This window comes from Embiotoca jacksoni, unplaced genomic scaffold, assembly GCF_022577435.1.
Source record: "Embiotoca jacksoni isolate LCO1_2020_lvr unplaced genomic scaffold, fEmbJac1.0.p SCAF_9, whole genome shotgun sequence".
Taxonomy (NCBI): Eukaryota; Metazoa; Chordata; class Actinopteri; family Embiotocidae; genus Embiotoca; species Embiotoca jacksoni.
In genome coordinates this window covers 18602658-18629335 of record NW_027185447.1, presented here as the reverse complement: position 1 = coordinate 18629335, position 26678 = coordinate 18602658, and the positions used below count along the sequence as shown (strand labels likewise).

The 26678-nt window shown below is 46.3% G+C and overlaps 1 protein-coding gene across 1 annotated transcript; it reads left to right on the top strand.

Annotated features, from left to right (window-relative positions):
- The first annotated feature begins 88 nt into the window (after nucleotides 1–88).
- On the top strand, nucleotides 89–25779 carry iqsec2b (IQ motif and Sec7 domain ArfGEF 2b). The gene is given in 16 exon segments (XM_069140880.1): nucleotides 89–1889; nucleotides 19323–19614; nucleotides 19785–20102; nucleotides 20391–21445; nucleotides 21558–21719; nucleotides 22058–22180; nucleotides 22282–22448; nucleotides 22691–22830; nucleotides 22920–23045; nucleotides 23150–23249; nucleotides 23342–23503; nucleotides 23712–23897; nucleotides 24144–24193; nucleotides 24508–25170; nucleotides 25172–25525; nucleotides 25527–25779. Coding segments are annotated over 16 exon segments (4512 nt in total). The 5' UTR covers nucleotides 89–1440; the 3' UTR covers nucleotides 25692–25779.
- Nucleotides 25780–26678: the final 899 nt, after the last annotated feature.

Genomic DNA, 26678 nt, shown 5'->3' with positions numbered 1-26678 from the left:
CTGTTTGGTTGTTTTTTTTTTGCTCAACAGTTAGTCTTTTATTTTGAAAGCTTTACCCGGAAGTCACCAGTCATTCTCGCTCGTTGGACAGTGCTGCGCTCCAGAGAGGAAAAGCTGCACGCATCGATGCGGTTCAGACGCTCAAGGAGCGAAACCTCCGTGTTTCTGCGCCACCTCAAAGGAGCCCCGCCGCCACACGGCCGCATGGATTACCGACCTGCCACAGCTCCAACTCAGATAAGTAGGAAAGGACGCTGACTGCCCGTTCAGACCGACATTAGATCCGCGTCGACAGCAACACACACACACACTAAAGTGCAGTTTTAAGATTTGACAGCGCGTCTCGAGACTTTACGACTGTCCAAAAAATATTCCGGATAGTTTTTGCTCTTTAAGAGGTGACAAGTTTTAATCTCGGAGGTCAGTCTTCGTGAATGCGTGACGTGGAGGGGAAAACTGGGCTCCATTCGTGGATGAAAAAGACCAGAGACGCACACTTTGGGATTTAATCTGAATTTAAAACAGCGGGATGTAGTTTTGGCGGACGTGAAGGGGGAACATTTGGATTTGGAGAATGAACTTCGTCAGACACCTCTGCTCACTTTCTGTGCTTTAAAGACACGTCAAATCATGGGTTGAAAGCGACGATGATAGACTGCGGGGATATTCAACGTGGGAAGGAGCAGAATTTTTTGTGTTATGCAATGATTGACAACGCCTGATCATTAGTGGAAGATCATAACTAGCATCACCCCCCTGTTCCCCCCCCCCCCACTCCCCCTTCCCCCTGTATGTCAAAGACGACAAAGAGTGATTGAAGTTGATGTTTTCTAATTAAGGAGAAGCTGATAGCAGTTAATGAGAAGAATATGTCACAGGTCGGTGGATAAATTCATATTCTATTTGATCTTCTGTGTGTTTATTTGCTCAGATAGACATCTAAGCAAGTGGAAGTTCATGAGAAAAAGCCTCAGTTAGACAATATTGACCTCTATCCCTTCCTGTCCCTGACAATCTCAGCCTGTTTTTATAATTTAACATTTAATCATGACGCCTCAAACTCTTGACCTGCCCCACGCTGATTTCAAAATGACTGTGACTTCAGGAAATCAGACAATCAGCAGTGTCATCAGCTTCTTTTTGAGCGTTGAACTCTCTTCTTGGCGTTGCGACATCTTTAATGGCCACTAAGATGCTATAATGCAAATTTTTTCCCTCATCCTTGGGGACATGTAGTCGCTTTGAAATTATAAACCTCTTCATCTCTGTGACTTCCTGTTTCTGAACATCAGAAGACGATAGTTAATCTTCACCAGAGCCTTCGTTGGTCCTTCCCTCCCCCCAACTCATCAGGGCTGGTGGGGGGGGGGTGGATCTCGGCCCCACGGGGTCGAAACCGAGGCTGGTGGTGGTCATCCTCCCAGAGGAAGGGCTCCCACCATGGAGACCAGCCCGGAGAGCCCCAACCGGGCCGTGGAGTACCTCCTGGAACTCAACAACATCATCGAGAGCCAGGCCAAGCTCCTGGAGACGCAGCGCCGGCGCATCGAGGAGCTGGAGGGCCAGCTGGACCGGGTCAGCCAAGAGAACCAGGACCTGAGGCAGGAGCGCAGCCCGCGCACCCCTGGGTCGGAAACCCCCGAGCAGAACCACAACCACAGCCAGCCCCTGTCCCTCGCCAGCCATCACGGGAGCGGCGGCGGGAACGGTAGCACCTCAACGTCTCAGGTGACAGCTGGACCAACCGCAGCTCCGGGGCCCAGCAGGGAGAGGAGAACCCACACCAGGCTGACCCGAGGCCTCTCCTGCAGCTCCTCCACCACGGAGCGGGACCGGCTGGAACGCACCGACAGCACGGACACCAACAACAGCTCCACCTTACGCAGAAAGTAAGTTCCCCTCTGACACACAGGCCTCCACCTATTCAAACTAGCTTCATGTCAAATCACAGGAATGTCAGGGATCTTGTCCGAGCAGCTCTAAATAGTAGCGATGACCACAGAGTATGTGAAGTGTGACAGAACATTTCAGAAACTAAGCCCACATAATGACAGGCTGTATGGAGCAGCAGCCTTTCAAGTCATCAGAGATAATCCTCACAGTAATGGGACTAAACCTAAGAAGGATATTTTAATACACCACCATGAGGAAATATGCAGAGGATTATGGGTAGAGTGATAAGTGCTCAAGGTGTCTATTTCAGCATGCTCTTTGCAATTCTTGCCTGCAAGAGAGTCTGATTTGTGTAATGATCTCGGTCTAGTGTGTGTAGGAGTTGCATAGTATTTCGCTGAGGAAAACTTGAGGCCAGGCAGGAGGGTCTTTTAAAAAAAAAAAAAAAAAATCTTTCTGATGATCTGAACTATCTGGACCAGTGAAGCTTTTATGTATGAAAATCCTCCCACAGTTTGCTCAAAGTATGTTTTTCTTTTCTTCCTCGCTCTGAACTGCAGGCTGATTGGTCGGGAAGAGAGATATGTTGTTTTGTTGGGTTGTCCCCCCCCCCCCCCCCCCTCTTCCCTAAAACTCAAGGCTGTCCTGAAGTTAGAGTGCTGCAAACACAGCTTTGGCAAACAGCAAGTGCATCTGTCCTCGCTTTTTACTTAACCACGCACACGCGCACAGATAGAGTCGGCTTTTGTTCTGGAAGCATTAAGCTTCGTGAGTAGGCAGCAATTCATGTGAAAAAAGTACACAGAGAAATAAATGGTTGCAGTCTTGGCAACAGAAGCCACTGGTTCTGGTGCATATGCATTTCTCAACACACCATCATCTCCACAGTTATTACTGGATTTTGCTCACTATCTGTTTCCTCGTGGTCCCAATCCTCTTATCAGCCTTGGATTCAGATTTGACCGAATCCCTTATCGATTCCTTGCCGTCTTTTCTTCCACAGTCTGCCCCCCCGCCCCTCCTCCCCGTCCCCACGGGTGACTTAGTCATTACACAGAAGCACATATTAGTTATTTATGTGGGTGTTAAATGCACTGATGATTTGCAAATGTAGATCTTGCTGATCCTCCCCTGTTAATTGCCTGTAGAGGTTGTCGCTGACTTTGGATCTAGGCTCAGACGAGCGTATCACATGAAGTGTCACATTTAATAAAGAGTCACCCGCCACAGCAGAGGCATATTGTCCATGTCTGGCTGTGACTCAGCCCACACCCAAAACTGGCCTGTTAGCTCAGGTCAGTGACAAAACACTCTGCTTCTGATAATGGATCAGATACAAACATTAAGTTCTTCTTCGTTGGTGCCCGTGACTCGTTAAATACGGCTCATATCAGGGGGAAGAGACAGAAGGAAGATGTGGGAGAGGGAAAAGATGACTAGGGGGGAGGAAAGTGAGTGAGCGACCTTACTCAGCGGGCCTTGATCTAAAAGAGAAAAAGGTGGAACACACACACTGGTTCGCCATCTGTCAACAGGGTGTGTAAGAGAGGGAGGGAGGAATGAGAGGGAAGTCTGGGCAAGAGAAGGCAAGGCTCAGAGAGCTGCCTTTGTTTTGGTCCAATTAGTTTTGGTCCCTCCAGCAGGACTCCTCGTCTCTTCCATCGTGTCTCTCCGTGGCTCCACAAAACCCGTAATTTTGATTTCACACAAAGACGCCCGAATAAAAACCGTCCCCTGCTTTTATTAGCCATGCGTGCAGGAGCAGCATCAAAACCAAAAAAGTCGCTGCTGTCCTCTCCATCCTCCCAGCGGCGCCTTGTAAACAGCTGTCCCAAACCTTACCCCCGCTTCCATTCCTCTCCTGCTGTTAATGGCAGTGTGAACAATGTGAGTCTGAGGCCTCGGGGAGGAGGAGGTGTGTGTGTGTGTGTGTGGGGGGGGGGGGGGGGGGGAGGGAATGTGAAATGATATTTGACGTCAAGTCCCTCCTCCAAGAAGCAGCGGGGTTGAGGGCATCGCCGCAGCTCGCTGTGAGCGCGGCAGATGTTTTTTTTCTTGTTGTTGTTGTTATTTTTGGGCAGAGGTCACGCGAGTGTGCTTTGTGCGAGCCTGTGAAGTAGTGCATCTTTATATAATGTATGCGCTGGTGTGAGTGCACAACAATGTGTGAAAGAGGAGAGGCGGGTAGACACCGAGCGCATGAGAGATTAATTAGTGTGACCAGACTATAATTACGACTGGCCCAGGGGTGACAATTACTGCTGTGCATATATATATATATATATATATATACATGTGTGCCTTCTTGCAGTGTCTTTTTATTTTAATTTTTACGAGCGTGCGTTGTTGCACACCACGGAGGACGTCCATCATTTATATAGCTAATGTGACCCTGCCGTCAGGGTGAGAGATCGTCTCCTTCGTTATGTGCTGCATACATGCAGTCGTGCTCGTGCAGCTCGCAGGGGCAGTTCGAGGTCCTGGCGACAGCCCCAGCGGTGCCGCTCCTCAGAGCAGTTGTTGTTATATAACAGATATGTGCCATCTCTCTCTCGCTCCGCTTCGGACTGTCGCAGCGGGAGAAGCTCCACGGAGCCCCGTTGAAGATGCTGTTGCGTCTCCGCTCGTCTTTCTGTAGCTGCCACTGTCCCCCCGTCCCTCCACGCAGGACATTCGGGCCGTGTGCTCCACGCTCTCTCACCACTCGCATGAATTCCTTTTCAGGGAGAACAGTAATGGACTTTTGTTTCAGAAGAAGCTCAATTTTGTTTTTTGCTAATTTCACATCGCCCTTACTACACATAACCCCATCCCCTTTACACCCCCTCCTCCCCCCACTCCTCTCTCTCTCTCTCTCTCTCTCCCTCCCTCCCTCCCTTGCTTTCTGTCTCTCTCTCTCTCTCTCTCACATACCCACGTACATACACTCACTCTCTCCCCCTCGCTGTTTTGGTTTCCCACTGCTGCAGATATGACTCAGAGAAGCTGCAGAAATTACTTTTGTGCTATTCTCTTTTCCCTTCCCCTCTGCGCTCACTCGCTCCCCTCACCCCCCCTGCATTTAACTGAAGCGCAGCTATTGTTCCTGATTGAATGTTCCTCCGTGGAGCTAATAATGAGCTCATAATATGTATTCATCAGAGCTTTTTTGACAAATATTTGACATGCAGTAGTCAGTGAGAGAGCAGAGATACAACTCGTAACTGGCCTCGGGCAAATGTGTGGGTAAGCTCGGCCGAGTCTGTACTGACCTGCTGCAAACATGCGGTGTGATGTGATGTGATGGGAGGTCATCTATTCTCTCCGGATGCGACAAGACTTTCTGGAAGAGATGCAGTGAAGCTGCAGCTGCTGAGTTCTCCAGAAACCCCAGATCCCAATCGTGTTTACATTTTCCATCTCGAGATACGTAGCAGATTAAACAATGTTTCATTTTGCCCAGAATTAAAATATCTCAACAGTGCCAAAGATTGCCGTGATGCAGTTTAGCTTGACGTAAATTTAAATGATGGATGTGTGTGTGTGTGTGTGTGTGTGTGTGTGTGTGTGTGTGTGTGTGCGTGTGTGCGTGTGTGTGTGTGTGCGTGTGTGTGTGTGTGTGTGTGTGTGCGTGTGTGCGTGCGCGCGTGCATGCGTGGGAGGCAATTGTATGTGGGTGGTGTTTTTTTGCCTTCTACTTGCCATTTCTGAGTGCAGTGATTGTTCATGGCTTCATACAGTGCCTGCAAAGGAAAAAAAATAAATAAATCATGCTCTTATTCATTTATGTACCTGACGGAGGACTTATAAAGACTCGTATTTTCAAACAGAACGAGCCGAGTGAAAAATGGGCACCACAGCAGAATGACCAATGACGTTGGCTTTTTTTTTTTTGCTGGCATGTATATTACATGTAAAGGCATGTGGATTTGTGGTCTTTACGGTTTGATTCGATATGTTATGAGGGGTTAGCAATTCGATGTAGAAAATATATGATCTTCATTTACTTTGAACAGTTTCTTGGCAGCGTACAGTGTAAAAATACAGACAAAAAAAAAAAATACAGATGAGGCAACAGAGGGTTTTATCTCAGTAGACCGACCGACAGACAGACTACAATATAAATTGTTCACGTTTACTATCTGTTATATTAAATGGTTTCAGGCAGGATATTGTTATATTCCTCGACCTTTCCCCTGTCATTCATATTCCATGCCTACTCATCCACGGTTGTCTTTCATTCACACTCTATTTTCGTGATTCCATCAGACGTGACTTTTCTTGAAAAGACTGGGAGACGAGCTGTGATGTAAAGCTTTTTTCACAGGAAGTGAGATGTTCTTCTTGGAGCGTTGGGTGCTGCAAAAAGACACAGTATAGTTACTGTGGAAACTGTAAAGCTGCCCTTCAGGATAGTTTTGAGTATTACGTTTATGCTCCCCTCACCTGTATCCTGATGCCAACACACCTCTTCCCCCTTTCCCTTCCTCCCTTCGGCCCCTCTTTGGAGCCGCTTCTGTTGCTTTGTTTTAAATGGCAGCTGTGTCCAAATAAAACACCAGCCGGGGTAAATTAGCGCAGAGATTAGGGGTTTTGCCTTGTCATTAGTGAAGAGAGCAGAGTGCTGAGCTGCCGTCCAGTCATCGGTGGATTAAACATCGCTGGAGGATCTAATCATGAACACCCCCCCCCCTTGACATAGCATTAGTAGTTTTACACATCGTAGCTCTTCCTCTTTTCAAACTGGACTCTGCAGGTCAGCATTCGGCGAACACAGGTGTCTTTGGCCAGCTGTGAGTTTGACTTTATTCATAGTCTCTCCCCTTCAAATGCAGATAAGTGGCACTTTTGAGGCGGGATGTTTGTCAAACACGTTCTGTGGAGCAGAATAGGGAGACTGGTTACCGTGGGAACGCTGTTAGCTCTTCTGTGAAGAACTCTGTGGGCGAGAGACGCAGAACAGAGAGATAGAGAGAAGTGAAGAGAGGGTAGGAGTGGGAGCAGGAGCAGGGTGAAAGACAGAAGCAGGATTGAATGACGGCTTGACGGGGACGGAGGAGACGTATTGAAGACGGATGAGTGCCGCAACAATTTATTTATCACAGATTACTGGTTCTCCGTCTCTGAGAAGTTGGGGTTGTGACTTCTCTGGCCGGCAAAACATTAGTCATGCTTTATGCCCCGAGATCTGCTTCAGAGTTTACAGAATATTCCTTCGGTGAGCTGCAGGAAGATCATTTCCTTGAATTACTCCTTCTCCATCCCCTTCATCACATTTAAATGAAGTCTAATTGTTTTTCATTCGGGTGAATCATATCCAGTTAAAAAACATCAAACACACACCTATCTATGCACGAGCACACACACACACACACACACGCACACGCACACGTGCATGCAAACTCACAGGGTACAGCAGGTGCCTGGTAGTTGAATCGTAACTGTAACTGTGCCCCTCCTTGTCAGTGCTTTCGCCTGGCACTCAACGCCAAACGCCCACACAGGCAGTCCGTACTGTTGCCAAGCAGCAGGAGACTCAAGCTCGCAGTGGAAAACCAAAGGGGGGTGGGAGGGAAGGGGGGGGGGGGGGTTGGTTGGTAGGTTGTGGAAGAGCTGCTGGTGGTGGTGGGAGGGGAAGGTGTGGTGTGGTGTGTGGTGGGGGGGGGGGAACATGAAACACACTCAACTTCAGGCTACAACGCAGCATGTGTGGTTATCAAACATCTCTGTTTGTCAGCAGGAGTCAGGCGGGTCACACGCTGGAGGTGGGATGACGCAGTGCGCTCCCACACGCTTATTTCATAGACAACGGTTGGGGGGGAAAAAAGAAGAAGAAAAAAAACACAAAAAAAACACGGTTAAAGCACAGTTTGGAGTGGCTCGCACAGATTTTCACATTACAACCCTCCCCCACCAACCTCCTCCCAGGAAAAAGCCACGTGGACATAAATGCTCGCGCTCTCTGACCGTGGGCTGCTTTTTTGAAACGTGCGCCGTGGCATGTAGACCCGTCACAGCAGTGCAGCTGAAATGCCTCCTTTGTGATTGCTGCATGTGAGCCTCGCTCCCACTCTCCTTCGCTGCGTCTATACATAGACACTGACTCACCTACACGCGACACCCCCATGCCACACTGCACAGGTTCGAGGAAACACCGGTTCCAACCATCGCTGCGTTTCCACCTTCCTCCTCGCCCTTCGCCGTCCTTCTCGCCTCCCTTCCTCCTCTCTTGATTATTTTCACCCTTGCCCTCCTCTGTATTCAACCTCTCCCACTCTCATGTAGCTCTCTCTCTCCACCCACTCCTCCTTCCTGCCTCCAGCCTCTGTCAACTCACTGCTTTAAATACACGCCACCTCACACATTCGCCCGATGTACCAGTGTTTCTTTTAGCCCGGATTTCCTGCGTGCTCTCGGTTTTCACTTTTGACCTGTGGTGGTTTGATTTCATCTTGAGCTCATCTCTTTATTATCGTGTTATACTGTGTGGGCCTGCTAATAACACAAAGAGAGATGTATATGTACGAATACTATGTGTGTGTGTGTGTGTGTGTGTGTGTGTGTGTGTGTGTGTGTGTGTGTGACAAAGTAGAATAAAGGACGATTGGGGCAGTGTGTGTGTGTGTGTGTGTGTGTGTGTGTGTGTGTGTGTGTGTGTGTGTGACAAAGTAGAATAAAGGACGATTGGGGCATTGTGTGTGTGTGTGTGTGTGTGTGTGTGTGTGTGTGTGTGTGTGTGTGTGTGCACGCGTGCGCGCGTGTGTGTGTGTGTGTGTGTGTGACAAAGTAGAATAAAGGACGATTGGGGCATTGTATGTGTGTGTGTGTGTGTGTGTGTGTGTGTGTGTGTGTGTGTGTGTGTGTTTTTATGGCACTCTGGGATTCAGGCACAACTGCTCATGAAGCAGAAATCATATTCTAGATGAGCCTGTCAACACTCGCCTCACAGGGGATATACGCTAACAGGAGATTTTACTTACTGCTGGTGAAATACAAATCTTGGCAGTGTAAGACCACACTGTGTGTACGAAGTATGGCTCAGACTTACATAACGGCACCTCTGCCTCTCTGCACATCTCCATCCGAAGCCGGGCAGGTCATCAGGTTCATCTGTTCCGTATATTTCCTCTCTTTGTGTTACAGAGAGCTAATAAAGAGAAATGTCTTGTTTTATGAAGTCGCTGACTTCGTCACCTCGGTTTAATCTTTATAAGTAGGAATGAGGAAGGCGCTCTCGTTCCCCGTTCTCCTCTAGCCTCTGACGATATATGTTCTCGTGTAATTGGAACTTTTTTGTTATCTGAATTCGGCAAACGAGCGCGCCACCTCCATGATTGTATCCTTAAACGCTCTCATTTTTACCTCTCGCTCCCCTAAAGTGTTGCTCACAGCCCTGCTGCTCAGTGTTTGTGCCTCCTCTGACCGAGCCGGCATTAAAAAGGCAGAGTCGGTCCTGTTAGATATCAATTATGTTTGAATTTCTTGTCATCAATGGGATTAAAGGATGAGGCTGTTGATAATCTACACTTTTGTTGTTGTCAGCCAAATCCCATGTTATTGTCAACTAATCCCATAAAATCCCTAAAATAAATAGTATATTAGTCCTTCTCTCAGGATATCCTGCTGTGTCTCTCAGCCGTTTGTTTTCAACAGAACATAAAACTTTTTCTGTGCAGTGGAAATAAGCAGTAGACACAACATGGACATTTCACCTAGAGTCCGAACCTATCACAGATATGTCATTATCAGCGTACATGTTGTCTGATGTGAAAACTTTTTTACAGAACAAGATGCTCAGGATACTTTAGAAATGATTCCATTTGTGTTTTTAATATTATGTATAAGTATTAAGTTTCTAGTGAAGTTCACTGATGCCATTTTAGACAATAAAGTTTATTGTTAAACTGTAAAATGGCCTCCCTCCATTACGTATCTTTGTCACAAGACTTTGAACCACATTTTGGTCGATATATCGTTATCGTTATTATTTGCTTCCTAATATTAATACCTCGCCCATATTTACTGTGTGAATATGAGTCTGGCCACGCTCCATCAAGGGCTGTTTCCAGTTGTTGCATCCTAATGGACCCAGACCTCGAGTTCATTTTTAACCTATTGGAGTAGCCTATAACCAATCAGCATTGACCACCATATGACGTACGTTGGGCACTGAAACTGTACCACTGCCTCCATTGCTGACCACTTAAATGCCATCACTGATTGGTCAGCCCTTCAGAGCGGCTACGTGGACCTTAATGCTAACAGGGTCTCCAGACAGCAAAGACTTGCCCGGCTAATTGGTAACAGCGTCGGTGCTGAAAGTCCTATATCAACGGGGGCTGTAATTTCATCACCTTTTATGTGTCACTTATTGTGAAACGTTTAGGTTTTTGCGCCTCCAACAGTTGTAGAGCAACAGTATCATTTATGTGGAGTCTTGTATCTGTCCACCTGGTGAATGTAAAACCATTACTGGTCCTTAGTGGCTAAATAATCCTCTATATTCACCGAAAATGTGAAGCTGCGGATTCTGGTGATAACTCTCTGTACGTTCCTCACTGCACAAAACCTCTTCTACATTGTTTTCACAAATGGCCTCGAGAATATAATTTTAATTACATTAAGGATTAGTTATTTCCTAAATCAGCCGGACACTATCGTTTTTAGCAAAAGGAGTAAACACTATATTTGTTGGGGACTATTTTCAGCTGTGGATTTGGTGTGTTAGAGAGTATTTACGGCAGTGAGAGGCTGTATGTGGGTTGGACTCAAAATAAACTAAAGTACCTGTGGTCGTAGTAATAATGGAACACGTCACTCAATGCAAACGTGTTCGTAAATGTTGTGTTTATTATAGTTGTTGGTGCTCTGTGGCACGGAGGATTGAGTTATATCAGGATTTGATTGTTTGTAGGATCAACCCATTGTTGGTTTTGTGTTTTTGTCTTTTTAATAGGATTTTTTTTGTACAGTAATAAAAATGGGGAATAACATCTAATTTTTCACCCTTAACCAAAGTATCTTCTGATAAATGAAGGTGTCTTTGTCACAATTGTTGTTCTTGAAGTGAATAACTTCTGCTGGGTCGCCTTGACTTGCACATCTGGCCATAAAAGAAGCTGCTAAATCACAGTGAACTGCTGAAGTGTTGCTCCCTCACTTTGCCGCGTTTGATTGTCTCTCTCTCTCTCTCAGCGCGGCCCTGAGAGTGTTCCCATGCTAAAATGACAGGATCTGCATGTCCTTGACAGCAGCTGGTTCCAGTGAGAAACCAGCCATTTACATGCTAATCTCAACCACTGCTCACTCTTCAAACTGCTCACTCACAATCCGCAGATGAAGCATCTCTACTTCCTGCCAAAGCACAGGGGCTAGCGGAGAGGCTTTTGTGTTTATACGTGCACTTCTGCGTGCATTACACAAAGTGGTTTCCCATTTTCACGCAGGATGAGCCAACAGAAGAACTCCACTGTAGACCAGTATAGAGCTTTATGTAATCCATCAGAGTTCCTGGAGTCTTTGCGAACAAAACTCTTATTCAACAACTTTTAATGCCGCCTCAGGTTTTTTTTTTACACCACCTGCAATCTACTGTATCTGCCAGGCGTCTACTTTCAGTTTTGTATCCGAGGATGCGTCTCTAGATGATGTCAGTCACCTTTGTTGTTGTACAAACTGTCACACGTCTACATTTCTCTCCTCCTTTTAAATGTGTCATTCCTTGTGCCACCATTGCTGCTTTATGATTTGTCACTATCAACGTGCAGCTTCAGATGCTTTTTTTTCTTTCTGTCTCTTTTCTTGCTTTCTGCTGACTGTCTGTGTCTGTGTTTCTCTGCTTTCTCCACGTCTCTCTCTCTGTGTGTGCGTGCGTGTGTGTGTGTGTGTGTGCGTGTGTGTATCTTTGTGTGTGTGCGCGCGTCTGTCGTCCATCTCTGCTCCTTCCTTGTCAGTGTCCGGCCTGCGTCTATCTCAGGGCAGCCCACCTCGGCTCCCACCACTCCCACGGCAGTGAGCAGTGCTGCCTTTGCCGCTATGTTTCCCACCAGTCTGACTGTTCACAGCTTCGTCAGTCTCCATCAGTACTGCTGCCCCTCCACTGACCAAAACTTACAGCAGGAGGACAGGTAAGGGCCACCGTGAGGCCTGATTACAGTGAGTACACAAAGAAATTAAAATAAAACCCCCTCCAAGGAAGTCACCTGCAATAATCCCAAAGCCTGTCAACAACCTGCCGATCTCTCTTTCCTCATCACCTTCTTTACATTTCATTCCTCTTTACCTCCCTCCACCCGTATTAAAAGCCTGTGCTTCAGTCTCCCACCACTCCCAGGTGTGACTAATAGCTGGAGTTAGGCCGCCTTACCAGCTTTAAAAAAAAAAAACACACACAGCTCCCTCAAAGAGAGCAAGAGGAAGCAGTCATCTTCAATAAGCGATGGGACTGAGGTGGACTGAGTCACATGTGAACCTGCTGAATTCTCACCCTCTTTTCTCTCCTTCTCTCATTTATCCTCCAACTGATACTGACACATCTGCTCATGATGCTCCAACACTGCCATCTAATGGTATTAGACAGCTCTGACGTGCAGTGTGTTGAAGATATTGATAAAGATAACTTCTTATGGCCCTTTAACTTTAAATTGCCACCCACTCGTAGCCTTTATCTAGTTTCCACCTATTTGCTCTCTGCTTTCTTCTGCTTCTCTGTGTCTCATACTGTTTTTCACTCTCTGTCCTCCTCTTTTTTTTTTTCTTCTTTTTTTTTTCTCGTCTGTCTGCCTTCTGTCCTGTGTTTCTTTTCTGTGTCCCATGTTGCTTTTCCAAGAGAGGAGGGTGAGGATGCGGGCGCCCATCAGTTCTGTTGTTCTGCCTCGGGCTGCAGTAGCCCCTCCTCTCGCTGAGCTCAGGTGTGACTGACCGCACAACGACTCACTCGCACACTTACCTGGGAAAAAAAAAGGCCATCACTGTTTTAATACTGCCAGAAAAACTGAGACCTCACTGTGTACCAAAAAACACTAAACCATGCTGCATTTTAGCAGAAAAAAAAAAAAAAAAAAAAAAAAATAGAAATGCATGCAGTTTTCGTTGTATGTGTGATACCTTTGATTTGTATAGTTTGTGCGCTAATTTACACTTTAGGGAATCTTAATGTTGCGTTCTCTCTGTATTCTTTGCTATTTATTTCTTCACTTGCAACCACATGAAGCTGTCAGGACACATCCCTATCATCTGCTCATCACTGTCATGCCTGTCCTGGATCCACTAGTTGAGTCATGTCATTTTGGATGTGCACAATAGTCCCCATTTGTTATCTGTGCAAATTCTCATACACATCTGTCTCCAGCGATTATGTCAGAGAAGCTTTAGCCTGTATGATGTCAAAAAAAACAACATTCATTGTATGGAATTTCTTAAACATGTTTATTTGATTGTTCTATCTGACAAATATTCTCCTGTCTGTTATTGTGTTTATTCATGAACCTTGAAGTCTTGTTGATTTAGCGTTCTGAAAAAAGAAATAAAGTTCTTTAGCTCCTGCACACACTTTCATTTCTTCCTTTTCAACATGTCTGACGGTGACGTATGCGCTGCTGCTGTAATTGTTCCGTTTTGTTTTCAGTCATGCTGGAATGCAGCTCGTACACATCCTCCACCTCACTCATCTCCACCTCGAGCACATTAGTCTCATCTAAACGCAAAAAGTAATTATTAAAATTCTATTTTCAGCGACATATCGATTGTGTGGCGGCGCATAACCTTTCAATGGTAATGTGCTTCACTGCAGATCACACAGTATTCAGAACATTATTGTTTGTTGCCTGATCAGCTTATTTGGATGAGAATGTGATGTCTCCAAGTTAGGGTGAAAATCAACCTAGTTTTTATTCAAGACTTGTTTCAATTTACACAGGAGCACAATCTTTCATTTGAAAGCAAATTATATAAAGTTGTTGTGTAATTTGAGCTCAATTGACACGTAGAGTCAATAATTTTTTTAATAATAATAATAATAATACAAAGGGTTATCATTAATATTCTTATTATTGTTACTGTTATTTTTATGCATTTTTGAATAACAGTTTTCTTCCTAATCTATTTCATCTTCATTAATAATCCTTAATTGAACTGTTCCAACTAAACACACTTTGCCTGTGTCTCTCTTTGACCTACATTTTCGTAGACCATACAGACATCAAGTTTCACCGCTAATGTGTCTCGTCATAAATTTAAAAATATAAAATATTTTTCCTTTCTCACTTCCCTTTTTTTGTTGTTGATGTTGCAATAAACAAATGCTCTTCGTCTCTGTGTCTCTGTGTTTCTTCCTGTTAGTTGTGTTGCCGTGACGTGCCTCTGTTTGGTTTGGCGTTGTGTAATAAAAGTGACTGTGCACGTGTCAGTGATCTGGAGCCTGGAGAAGCCTGGCAGGGAGAGGGAAGTTCAGAGCTGTCAAAAGATTGTCAAGAATGCAGCCTGTACAGCTTTGCAGGGTGAACAAGAGCCAATGAGAAAGTGTGTGTGTGTGTGTGTGTGTGTGTGTGTGTGTGTGTGTGTGTGTGTGTGTGTGTGTGATAAAGTGAGAGAGTCAGAGAGAGCGAGAGAGCGAGAGAGAGGGTGTGTTTGTTATTACACTGCCCCAGTTAGTGTGGGACCTTTCTCTGACAGTAGCAGCATGGTAAGAACTCAGCTTTTTTTTTCACTTTTCTTTCACTAAAACTGTCCCAAAAGAGCATTTAGTTTGACACCAGTGAGCAATGACTTTCCTTGCTACTCTCTCGTTTGTGTGTGTGTGTGTGTGTGTGTGTGTGTGTGTGTGTGTGTGTGTGTGTGTGTGTGTGTGTGGGTGGTGGCGGCTGACATGGCAGTGATGTGCGTATTGGAGTGTAACTTAACCATCACAGACAGACGACCAAAACAAACCTGATAATGAATGAGGGGCTTTTTCTTTCAGGTGTCATATGTTTTTAAAACAGAAGACATGATTTAGGAAAACTGACAAATGGAAGAAGGAGGAGGATATATGGGCTCCTGACAGATACCTGAAGATCACATACCTTTAAAAGAGGATAATCTGCCACACTGTCATGAATGTTACTCTGCAGGAAATGCAAACAAAGCAGAGCCAAATAACAAACATGTTTTAAGCACGAGTCCGACGCTTGTGTGAATTAGTTAAAACACTTGTCGTTTGCAGAGGATCAAATCGGCTAGACTGATGTCTACAAATGTCAAAAAGCAGACTACAGGAGAAAAAGTCAGTTTCCTACGAACATTTACATTATTTCGTCTCCATGTGTGTATATGCAACAGTTATTTCTTCATTCTGTCTTGGGTCAGTGTCAGAGATTATCTGAAGGGTTTATGCTTACAAAACACCACCGCTTTTCAGCTGCATCACTCTGCAGCTCTGCAAACACTTTTTCACTACCTTGGTTTTATATATGGTGTTGCATCTTCTGAGAACCACAGCGCCTGCGTGATCTTTGACCTGGAGGGTCTGGGTCACAGAAATAATTCAACATTAGATATGTGTATGATGGGAAGCTCACGCAGCTTGACACAGTGAAATGGCTGGAGAGTGTTGGCGGTGGAGGAATGCTCTGATTTGACCCATGAATGATTTGATTGTGTCCTTGTAGTTCGGCCATTTGAAAGAACGGAATCACATTTGCCAAAGACAATACAGATTGTTCTGGCAGTGGGTTCATTTCACTGTAATCTCTTTACGTCCTCAGATTAAAGGCAAATATTATCACATCAAACCTGCACCAAAGTAATTATCTGGGATCTTCCTGACGACCCTTCTGCACTTTCTTTTTAGCACTCTTACTCCTCGTTTATCTTGCCTGGATTATGTATATTGGGTGCAATTCACACCAGATAAAGAGATTAAGAGGGAATGAGATAACTACACTGAGTCAATGCTTGGATGGAAATGAGTCAACAGACAGATCAATGCAATTATTGGCATCTTCACGGCAGGCAGCAGTGAGGTTAATCCCTCAGCCTCCCTGTCCTGCTGCGGGTTCGATAGCTGAGTCAAATCAACTGCTGCTCTTTCATACGCAAGCACACACACATTGTCAGCCCATCAATATTATATGATGGAAGGACAGCAGGCAGAGGGAACTGCGTGGAGTTGACATTGTACTTCCCACTTTTCAGTTTCTCTCTTTAATTTCTGCCCACTTCTTTTATCCTTTATCAGCAATCACTTTTTTGTTCATTAGCTTCCCGCCATCTGTTACAGCTGCAATTAAATGGGTTGGAGGTAGTGAAAGTCGGTGCTGGTCGTTATGAAGCAGCCTCTGGAGAGAACCTTGCTCTGGCACTGTAACAGGGATACAGGCTTTCTTACATAAATAATGAGATTCAGATGCCAGCTGCGATATGGCCACACTCATGTTTTATACAACAAACCTTTTTACTCGAATATCATCCTCACCTGCTTTCTCACCACATTTTACTGCCCGGCTCTTTACTGCATGTGAAAGTCCTGTTTAACACTTTTCCACCCTGGAGGTTAGTTTGTAGCGGGACCAGGCGGCATCTGTAAAAACACAACCTGCTGCAGAGCGTTGCACAATCAATAAGGAGGCTTTTGAGTGCTTCTGTAATTGTAATGAATGGTTTACTTAATTTCTGTTACTTCAAGTTTAATTGCAAGAATTTTTCGGGCTACTTCAAAAACATCCGTGTTTATTTACTCATTGTTATAAGGCTGCTATTTACTCTCTCAGTTTTGATTTGGCACAAGTAAAAATGTCAACTTATGTTGACGTTTTTCAAATCACGCTATGGCTCGGTGATGAGGACACTTGCTGTGTTTTAAACTTCTCTTAAGTGTCTCTTATCCATGGAGACCAAGGTTCTTCATTTTAGTCTGACAGTTGTGGAGCTTTTACTGACTGGATTTGGGAGTGTATTTATTCTGTTTCAAATATTTTACTAAATTTGTTGTGACAGAATATTTTTTCTGTATGCTCAGAGAAAGATCTTAATATCTGTGATAGTTACACAGATCTAGCTGCATATTATGGAAATGAAACCCAGTGTGTAATGTTGCTCCATGATCTTCAGTGATAGTTTAGAAAATGTGAGAATTGTATTTTGATTTTTTTTTTTTCCCCTTTCTGAGTTGTGAAGAGATTCAATGTATAAAACATTTTAAGAATTTAGGGATGAGATATAAATATTCAAAGACAAATGTATGAAACCAGACTTGTGGCTCCCTCATGTTGTTTTGCAATGCGTATTTTAGGTGTCTGACTCGGTTGAATGAAAATACCATCTGCTCCTGCTGATGTGCACAGCAGGAAATTACAGTGAGGCTGAGTCCCTGCCTGTGTCTACCTGTTGGCCCCACAGAGGCTCTCATGTGGCTACTTTCCATCCCTTAAAAGGAGAAGAAGAAGAAGAAGAAGAAGACAAAACTCTGAGTTACACAGAATTTTCTACTCATGGAGTTAATGCAACACAATATATAAATAGCTACTCAAATTATTTTAGGACTGATTAATTTAGGTGTCAGTTTTTATAAACTAACAAATTCAGATGATACAATGTGTTTATGATTCACTCTTTACAAATATGTTATTTCACCTGTTTTCATAACAAAGCAAATATTATGTAGACTGTCATTCACAACCTGTGGAGCATCTTCAACACCCACCTTAATGGTGATAACAGTCAATACATCGTCATGGCAACTACGCTTCTCATCCTAACAACTGCCTCACCGCCTACTAAGGTCCCACGGCAACCGTCACCAAGCAACCCCCTCCCTCTTCTCAGTTTCTCTATTTAAGGAGCAGAGGAGGAGGAATGAAAAGTGATACTGCACAGAGAAAGCAAACATTTTCAGGAGATGGAGTTGGATGCTGCAACTTGTTGCTCCTAATTGATTTGCTCATAATGAAAACAGCTTGTAAGAGTTGTGATAAATTCTTTGCAAACAGTATAAATATATAGCTTTGCTGTTCAATGTTTACAACTGTGGTAATATGTGTATTCCTGTAGGTGTCAGAATTGTGTCTTTTTATTGCATGACTCCTGTGTTATGCAACGCAATGGAGCTGTGGCCAGTGTTGTTGTTAGACTCAACAATTATTTAGCCGGGTCATGCGTTGCTTTAAGGCACAGGATGTCCTGCCATAAATTCCCTGCATTGAACAATGTTTTGTCCTCTGTCCACTCCAAACATTCAGAGTCTTGGTATGAGAACTGATGGCGGTGTTTGTATTTCAACAGAATCACTCACACGATCAAAACCACAACAAATTCAAATACTTTCCTTGTACCAGCTAAACACGAACACAGGAAGTCTCTGTGATCCGGTGGAACACAGTGACTACTCAGGGAGGGAGGGACACTTAATGACTCATTCAAAACCAAAACGGTCACGTCAACAAGTCCCCTTTACAGTCTTTTTTTGTTAGAATTCATGTGTGATACAGAGGATCAACTATGCACAAGGTAGAAACCACACAAGCAATGCTTTACTGCAAAGAGTGTTGCCTTGTTCACGTGCTGAATGTAACACTCCCACACATCTCTGACCCTGGCTCTACTCTCTGCCTTGTTGTGGGACAGGGCACAGCTGACAGGAGGGGGTGCGGCTAACGCAGGGAGGAAATGTAGGCAGGAACATGTGACTGTTTCTCCCAAACACATGCAGTGACTGACTCGGGCTGGATTTTTGTCTGGTCAAAACAGGACACTGGAGGATTTCTGGATTTATATGATTGCTGATAAGTTCTGTGATTATTGCTTGGCTGAATGCAAAAAGTATTTAAATGTTAACTGCTTGCTATTATTTCTGTGTAATGGCCTGAGTGAAAGTGAATGTAGGAGGAGATTTTAATTGCAGGCACTCTGTCACGAAATTTCCTCGTTGCAGCTGACATAACAACCTGGTCTTTCCTGTCAGTGTAGTGTTTCTGGTCTGTGGAGCAGTGTGTTTTTAGTGGTTGATGACTATAAAAAAAATATCTCACCACTGTTGTGCTTGTCAGACAAGGAGAGTACAAGAATGCGTAATCTCTAGCAGGCTTGGAAAAACTTGGTAGTACATTAACTAATCCTCTCGACTCTTTTAAAGAAAGGAGACAGATGACAGAAAGCTTTTTATGTCTGTTGGATTACCAATTCACTATGTAGACAAGGAATGTCGTCAGGTCTCAAGGCTGGCACGTCTTTAAAAAAAGCACTAAGTTCCAGTCATATAAATTCATCATGAGGTCCACTAAGAGATGGTTTATTCCACACCACTCTCAACTTTACATGTAAGTCCTTATTAGTTCCTAAGTAATATTCTACATAATTTACTCACTTACTTATTCATTCAATCTCTTTTTTTGCACTTAATACACTTCAGATGTTTGGTGTAATATTTAATCAAGCTGCCTGTGACTCATTCTTCTGCTCCTTTTCTTCTTCTGCAGTGTGGAGGGGGATTCCCAGTGTCCAGAGACGGCGACCCACAAAGACAGCTCCTTCGGCCAGTCGGCGTACCTTCGGGGTTCGGAGCGCTACAGTGACAGCAGCGGCGCTCTCTCTGGTCCCAGGGGCCCTTCGTGCGTGGCCGCCTCCAGCTCTGCAAGCCTGGCCTGGGCACTGCGAACGCGCCACCAACCTGCCAGTCTGGCCCTCCGCAAGCAAGAGGAAGAGGAAAACAAGAGATGCAAGGCCCTTTCAGACAGCTATGAGCTCTCCACAGATCTGCAGGATAAGAAGGTATCAGCGCTGAGCGGACTGTTGTTCAGAGGAGTTGTGTTGCAAAGGTTGAGGTTGTTTGGAGTTTCTTAGAAGCCATAAGCGCTAGAAAAGATGGTGGAGATCCTTTCTGTGGGGCATCATGGGTGCACCAATCCATGTTTCACCTTGTCCTCCTCCCCCTCTGCCAGGTGGAGATGTTGGAGAGAAAGTACGGTGGCTCCTTTGTAAGTCGCAGAGCAGCTCGGACCATCCAGACGGCCTTCAGACAGTATCGCATGAACAAGAACTTTGAGCGCCTCAGAAGTTCTGCTTCAGAGAGCCGCATGACACGCCGCATCATCCTGTCCAACATGAGACTGCAGTATTCCTTCGATGAGCGACAGCCGCAGCAGCAGGCCCAGACACAGACCAACTTCACCCACAACGTGGCCATCGGGCCGCCTCACTCCCCCAACACAGACCGCCAAGGAGACTACACCCACTTGGAGGACTCGTTCTCCAAACAGGTAACAGGGCCGTGAGTTTTCTTTGCATGATGAGCTTATACAAAGTTATATAGCTCTGAATAACAAGAAGGTCTTTACAGACTGAGAAAGAAACAGGGACAAAAAAAATAAAATAAAACATATCCAAACTGGACTCATCCAACAAATAAATCAAGCAAACTAATCTCCTTCTATTCTTTTCATCCATAGACCCTGAAAGCTGGCCCTTGATACACAAATTAATGTTCAGACATCTATTTTAGATGTATAAAAATTGCGTTCCATAACAACTCCTCTCTTTTCTTCTAGGTCAAGTCCTTAGCGGACTCCATCGACGATGCCCTTACCTGCCGCGCGGGTCGCGATGACTCCCAGGAGGGCAGCAGGGAGGGCGGCGGGATCAGTGAGGACTTTGGGGAGTGTGTGTGGAGTAGCAGCAGCAACCCGTCCTCCCAAAGAGGTTTGGGAGAAAGAGGCCGGGGTGCCGGAGGAGGACTCAGCATGCACGGTGACAGTACAGCCACCTCGTACAGTGATGTCACCCTCTACATGGATGATGGCATGCCGTCCTCCCCGCTGTCTCTCGACCGGGCACCCAGCAGCACAGATACAGAGTACTGGGGACCCGGCGGGGGCGTAGGCGTGCGTGAGGACAGCAGGGACACTGAGGGAGGGGGCAGTAGTAACAGTCGGCGCAGCACCCCGTGTACAGAGTGTAGGGACTATCGTCTCAGGGGCGCACATCTCCCTCTCCTCACGATCGAGCCACCCAGCGACAGCTCGGTGGACATGAGCGACCGCTCGGACCGCGGCTCTCTGAGCAGACAGCTGGTCTACGAGCAGGAACCTGGTGTAGGTGCAGGCTCCCCTCAGGGAACCCTCAAACACTCCCCCAACACCGGCCCCCGCCCCTCCTCCACGGCTGCCGCTCAGGGTCAGACCCGGGCCCCCGGCAGACCCATTCCCACACACATCCCGCACCAGGTGGCGGCTCACCACCACCATCACCACCACCCTATCCACCACCATCAGTACCCTGACACGCCTTCATCCTCCTCCTCCCCGCAGCAGCCTCCCACCACCCCTCTATCCTCCTCCTCCTCCACAGCTCTGCCCCCCGGCGGGCTGGAGCAGCCGTGCTGCTCCGACGGAGACAACGACTCGCTCAACTCCACCACCAACTCCAATGAGACAGTCAACTGCAGCTCAGGCTCCTCCTCTCAGGACAGCCTGCGGGAGCCTTTGCCTCCTCTGGGCAAGCAGACCTACCAGAGAGAGAGCCGCCACAGCTGGGACTCTCCACCCTTCAACAGTGATGTGGTGCAGAGACGCCAGTACCGCATCGGCCTCAATCTCTTCAACAAGTAATATGTCACACTAATGAAACCCTTTAAGTAGCTATTCTGGTGATGATCATGCCATGTAACTGGTTAAATAGCAGTGAGAAAGTTCATGGTCATTCTTTTTTAAATACAGGAAGCCAGAGAAAGGGATCCAGTACCTGATAGAGAGAGGTTTTGTATCGGACACTCCTGTTGGGATCGCTCGCTTCATCCTGGAGCGAAAAGGCCTTAGCAGGCAGATGATCGGAGAGTTTCTGGGAAACCGACAGAAACAATTCAACAAAGACGTTTTAGAGTGAGTATTTAAGAGAAAGAGCGGATATGTTGACAAAGCCAGCTCTCCAAATCTACATGAATCTACATATGTAACTGCAGAAGAAAAAAAACTTTTAAGTTATTCCAAACGCAGATCAGCCTATGTTCACACCATAATTCAGCTCACATATTTCATGACAAGTGTGAATGGATGCAACCTTGAGGCAAACCTGATCTCCTCCCCCACACACAAGCATGATATGCATGTAATAACAGGCAATATAACCCATGTTCTGCATATATAGTTGAATGTTTCTGAGTCTCCAGAGTGTGGAGGAGGAGAGGTTCAACACTGACCTCTGACTCTGTGTGTTTCAGCTGCGTGGTGGATGAGATGGACTTCTCGGGAATGGACCTGGACGATGCTCTGAGGAAGTTCCAGGCTCAAATTAAAGTTCAAGGGGAAGCCCAAAAAGTGGAGAGGCTAATAGAGGCGTTCAGGTGTGTATCCGATAGCTACCTAAAGGACTGGATTTCAATTGCCTTGGCTACTTCATCAATATTAAAATGTTATGTAATAAATATGTTGTTTCTGTCTCCAGTCAGAGATATTGTGTGTGTAACCCGACCCTGGTTCGGCAGTTCCAGAACCCTGACACCATCTTCATCCTGGCCTTTGCCATCATCCTCCTCAACACTGATATGTACAGTCCTAACGTCAAAGCTGAGAGGAAGATGAAACTCGAGGATTTCATCAAGAATTTGAGAGGTACAGCTGGACAGAAAATACAAATACACTGACACGCATATCAGTCTCAGCATACACGTACTAATAGGACTTTTAAACATAGCTAAGTGTGTTCTGCGATATTTCTTACGAACTTTCCTGTTAGTCTTGTGAATTTCTTCATCAGTTGCACCGTGTGTAATTTGAGATTTTTATGGTGCAATGCCGGTTTCAATGCTGGGACAATATTTCCTCAAACCTCTCCTTTCCCCGGTTCCTCCCAGGTGTGGACAATGGTCAGGATATACCCAGGGACCTGTTGGTTGGGATCTACCAGAGAATACAGAAATGGGAGCTCCGGACCAATGATGACCATGTGTCCCAAGTTCAAGCAGTGGAGAGAGTCATTGTGGGCAAGAAGCCTGTGAGCTTTTGTAACTGAATAATGTGGCAGATGATGCTCTATAATATGTTGGTAAAAGGTTTATACCTGTACTTGTCCTGTGTTTGTAGGTGCTGTCCCTTCCCCATCGCAGACTGGTGTGTTGCTGCCAGCTCTACGAGGTGCCTGACCCCAACAGACCTCAGAGGACAGGCGTGCACCAACGAGAGGTTTTTCTCTTCAATGACCTGCTGGTGGTAAGACTCACACTCATCACATTTTTTAAGATATGGCATCTATGAAGACCGTTTCTTCTAGAATACCATGTTAAACTATCCTGTTTGTTTATGTTGGGCACCAGGTGACCAAAATCTTCCAAAAGAAGAAAACCTCAGTGACTTACAGTTTCAGACAATCTTTCCCTTTGGTTGAGATGCAAGTGCACATGTTCCAGAACTCATGTAAGAAACAGTTTTACTTTTTGCACCGCTCAACTCTTCTTATTCGTCTTCTACGGTGATGAGAGTATTTATATCCCCCTATTTGCATCTAGACTATCCTCACGGCATCCGCCTGACCTCAGCTGTCTTGGGTGGGGAGAGGAAGGTTCTTATTGTCTTTATGGCACCGAGTCAGCAGGACCGCACCCGCTTTGTTAGCGACCTCAGGGAGAGTGTTGCTGAAGTGCAAGAGATGGAGAAATACAGAGTGGAATGTAAGTGCCCCATCTGCTGGCCATTCCTGTGAACTATACTGTAACTTTTAGAAAGGATAACTATGTAAGGACCGCCTCGATGGCTCTGTTTATGAGAGAGTGGAGTGTTGATCACGTCTTTCCTGGTACCACAATGAGGCTCATTCTTTCCTCTGCCATGTCTCCCTATCATCTAATATTCCCTTGTGCCCTCTGTGGTAATTTACAGCGGAGCTGGAGAAACAGAAAGGTGTGATGCGGCCCAGTTTGCTAAGTGGGGGTGTGGTTGGAGGTGTGAAGAGCGACGTTGTGAATGGCACCTTGGGACGGACAAGTTTCGATGACAACTGCTCAGTGGGTGAGGGTCTCAAACGCACAGCGCTCAGCTCGTCTCTCAGGGACCTATCGGAGGCAGGTGAGACATTGTCACCATAGAGACGGGATCACTTCCATTGCATTACTGTCAGCTGGAATTATCTGGGTAGAACGATTAAGGTCTCTGTTTCTATTGCTACTTGCTGTTCCTCTTTCTCACTGACGTTCAGGCTCAGCTTACGCAACTCTTATTTTTTCAAAGAAAAAACAAAACAAAAACCTCCATCTGAATAAACATTCCAATGTTTCCCTCTTTGCTAACCTGCTTCTTCGTGGTGGGGTGCAGGGAAACGTGGTCGCAGGAACAGTGTTGGTTCTCTGGACAGTACCATGGAAGTAAGTCTCTATGTAAGACTAGATTTGACCTTTAACCCTCAATAGACTTGCATTTCCCCTCACTGGTACTTTATCTTCCCAAGCACGCTCCGTGTGTGTACATATACATATATGGTGTGTGCGTGTACATGCATGTGCGTGTGTCCTACATTTTCCACCCTCTGCATGGCTATGTGCAGTCTTACCTGCCCAAGCATGTCTTTAACGTCCAGATACAAAAATCTCCTGTGTGTGATGATGTAAGCAGGAACAGAGGTGGTACTGCAGTCCTCCAGAGACTCTTATTAAAGCCTGATGATACTTTATCTCCCCAGGGATCCATCATTAGCAGCCCACAGCCTCACCAGCGCTACCCAATGCCAGGTGTGCTCCCTGGCTGCTACGGAACAGAAGACTTCCGGCCTCACCGCCCCATCCTGAGCCCCGGATCGGGGGTGGGGGGTGGGCCGGGGCAGCAACATACCACTGCTGGGACAGGAGTTGGGGGAGTCTCCAGCAGTGTAGAGAGAGCAGGAGCGGGGAGCGGCCCTGGGGGGAGCAGCAGCAACAACAGCGGCTCCTTCCTGGGCTCCCTATTCGGCAGCAAACGCGCCAAACCACCAGGGCCCCTTATTCCACCGGGGCCACCTTACCCCGCACCTGTACCCCCACCGACTACGGGAGGGCCCCCACCTCACTCCCCTTCATCTCTGTGCCAGCTGGAGGGGGGGGCTTCCAAGATCCAGGCACTACACGCACAGTACTGTCACGCGGGCACCGTGCAGCCCCCACCACCTTACTACCATCACCATCGCTACCACGTCCAAACTGTCCCGCCTCCTTTGCAAGGTGTGCCCCCGCTTACTATACAGCGAGGCCCACTACCCTGTCGGCCTCCGCTTGGCCCGCCACTCGCCCCGCACCCGCAGCTGGCCCATCTCTCCCAGCTTTCCCAGCATGGGCTTCCGGGTCGCTTCACCAACATGGTGGTGGGATGTCCCCCCCCCCCTTTCTCCTCTCTCCCAACATTCCCCGAACCCGCAGTTCGCCCTCTACCATGCGCAGCCCACACACTGTATCAGAGGGGTCGGCGGCCCTGGTACCAAACAACCACTCACCTTGTCTCACTCCCACCCGCACCCCCACGCACACTCCCAAACCCATCCCGGACACGTGCACACACCACACCCATCCAGCCACTCCACCCACCAAACACACTTTATATTCGGCACTCTGCCCCACAATCTACCGTCCGCTACCGTCAATGCGCATCACGCAGCCTCCGCCGGCCCGTATCTGCCCCAGTACCCTCCTCTCTCTTCCATCCCCCCTCCCCCACCACACTCCCCTTTACCCCCCCCCTTCGTCCCCCCTTACCCCTCTTACACCTCTCTCCCCTCTCCCCCCCCAGCACCCCGGGCAGCCTCAGCAGGGGCCGCAGGTAACGGGGGCTGGAGCAACAGGCACAGGGGGCAGCTCCAAGTCCAAGCCTATCAACCGGATAAGTACCGTGGTATGAGCAGGGTGTGGAGCTCCCGGGCTGATAGAGTGGAGGAGGTGGGCAGAGCTAGGGCCAGAACCAAGTCTGCCAGGACAGAGAGTAACAGCAGCAGCGCTAGTGACAAGAGGAAACGCAGTTTGCTTCGCCTGTGTTACTTTCACCTCCGTTTCCCACACATGTAGTTGGAGACAGAAAGCACGGCTTGAGTTAAACGTCATGAGCACACATCCTTGAAACACGCACACATGAACACACAACTCCACACGTATTCCACACACAATCAAAAAAGTCTATAGCCATATAATTTAAGATGAAACTAAATCTATATATATAGGTATATTGCCTCAGTTTTAATTGTTTGAAGTCTAGTTGAGTCTGTATGAGACTATTTACATGTACAGTACCAAGATGTGATGGTGTGACACTGGAAATCGGAGACCATACGAGGTCCACCTGCTTACATGAGGATGTAAATAAAGACTGAACCACCAAATGCATTCCGGCGGAGTTTGGCATTAAGAACAGCAGAAAGTTGCAAAAAAATGTCCCTTGACTTTGCAATAATTTACTTGGCTTCATGTCTCCGTCCCTTCTCGCAGGTTATGCTTTGCTGACAGGCATCTTTGTTTTTTTTTTTCTAAAGAAAAACCTCAGATTTGTTGCTTTGTCTTAAACTTCTGAAACCACTGCACGGTGTTCTGACAGTCTTTTGCTTAATGGTCTTTTACATGTCGACAGGAGTCACCGGGCTTTATAATGCATTCCTTGTGGGGAAATGGGAGTTAATGACACAAACAATAATATATTTTGAATGTTTCTGAAGCTTCTTGCTGTTTTATCGATATTATAATATACCTGCTATGAGTATGATGAATATTGTCCAATAATTGTTTTGATTAGTGATTAATTATATCAGCAGATGTTTGTACATGGTTATAGAGAGTATATGCACATTCAAATTCCCTCAGTCCGCCATAACCACTAAGGGTATTCTGATATGTGAAG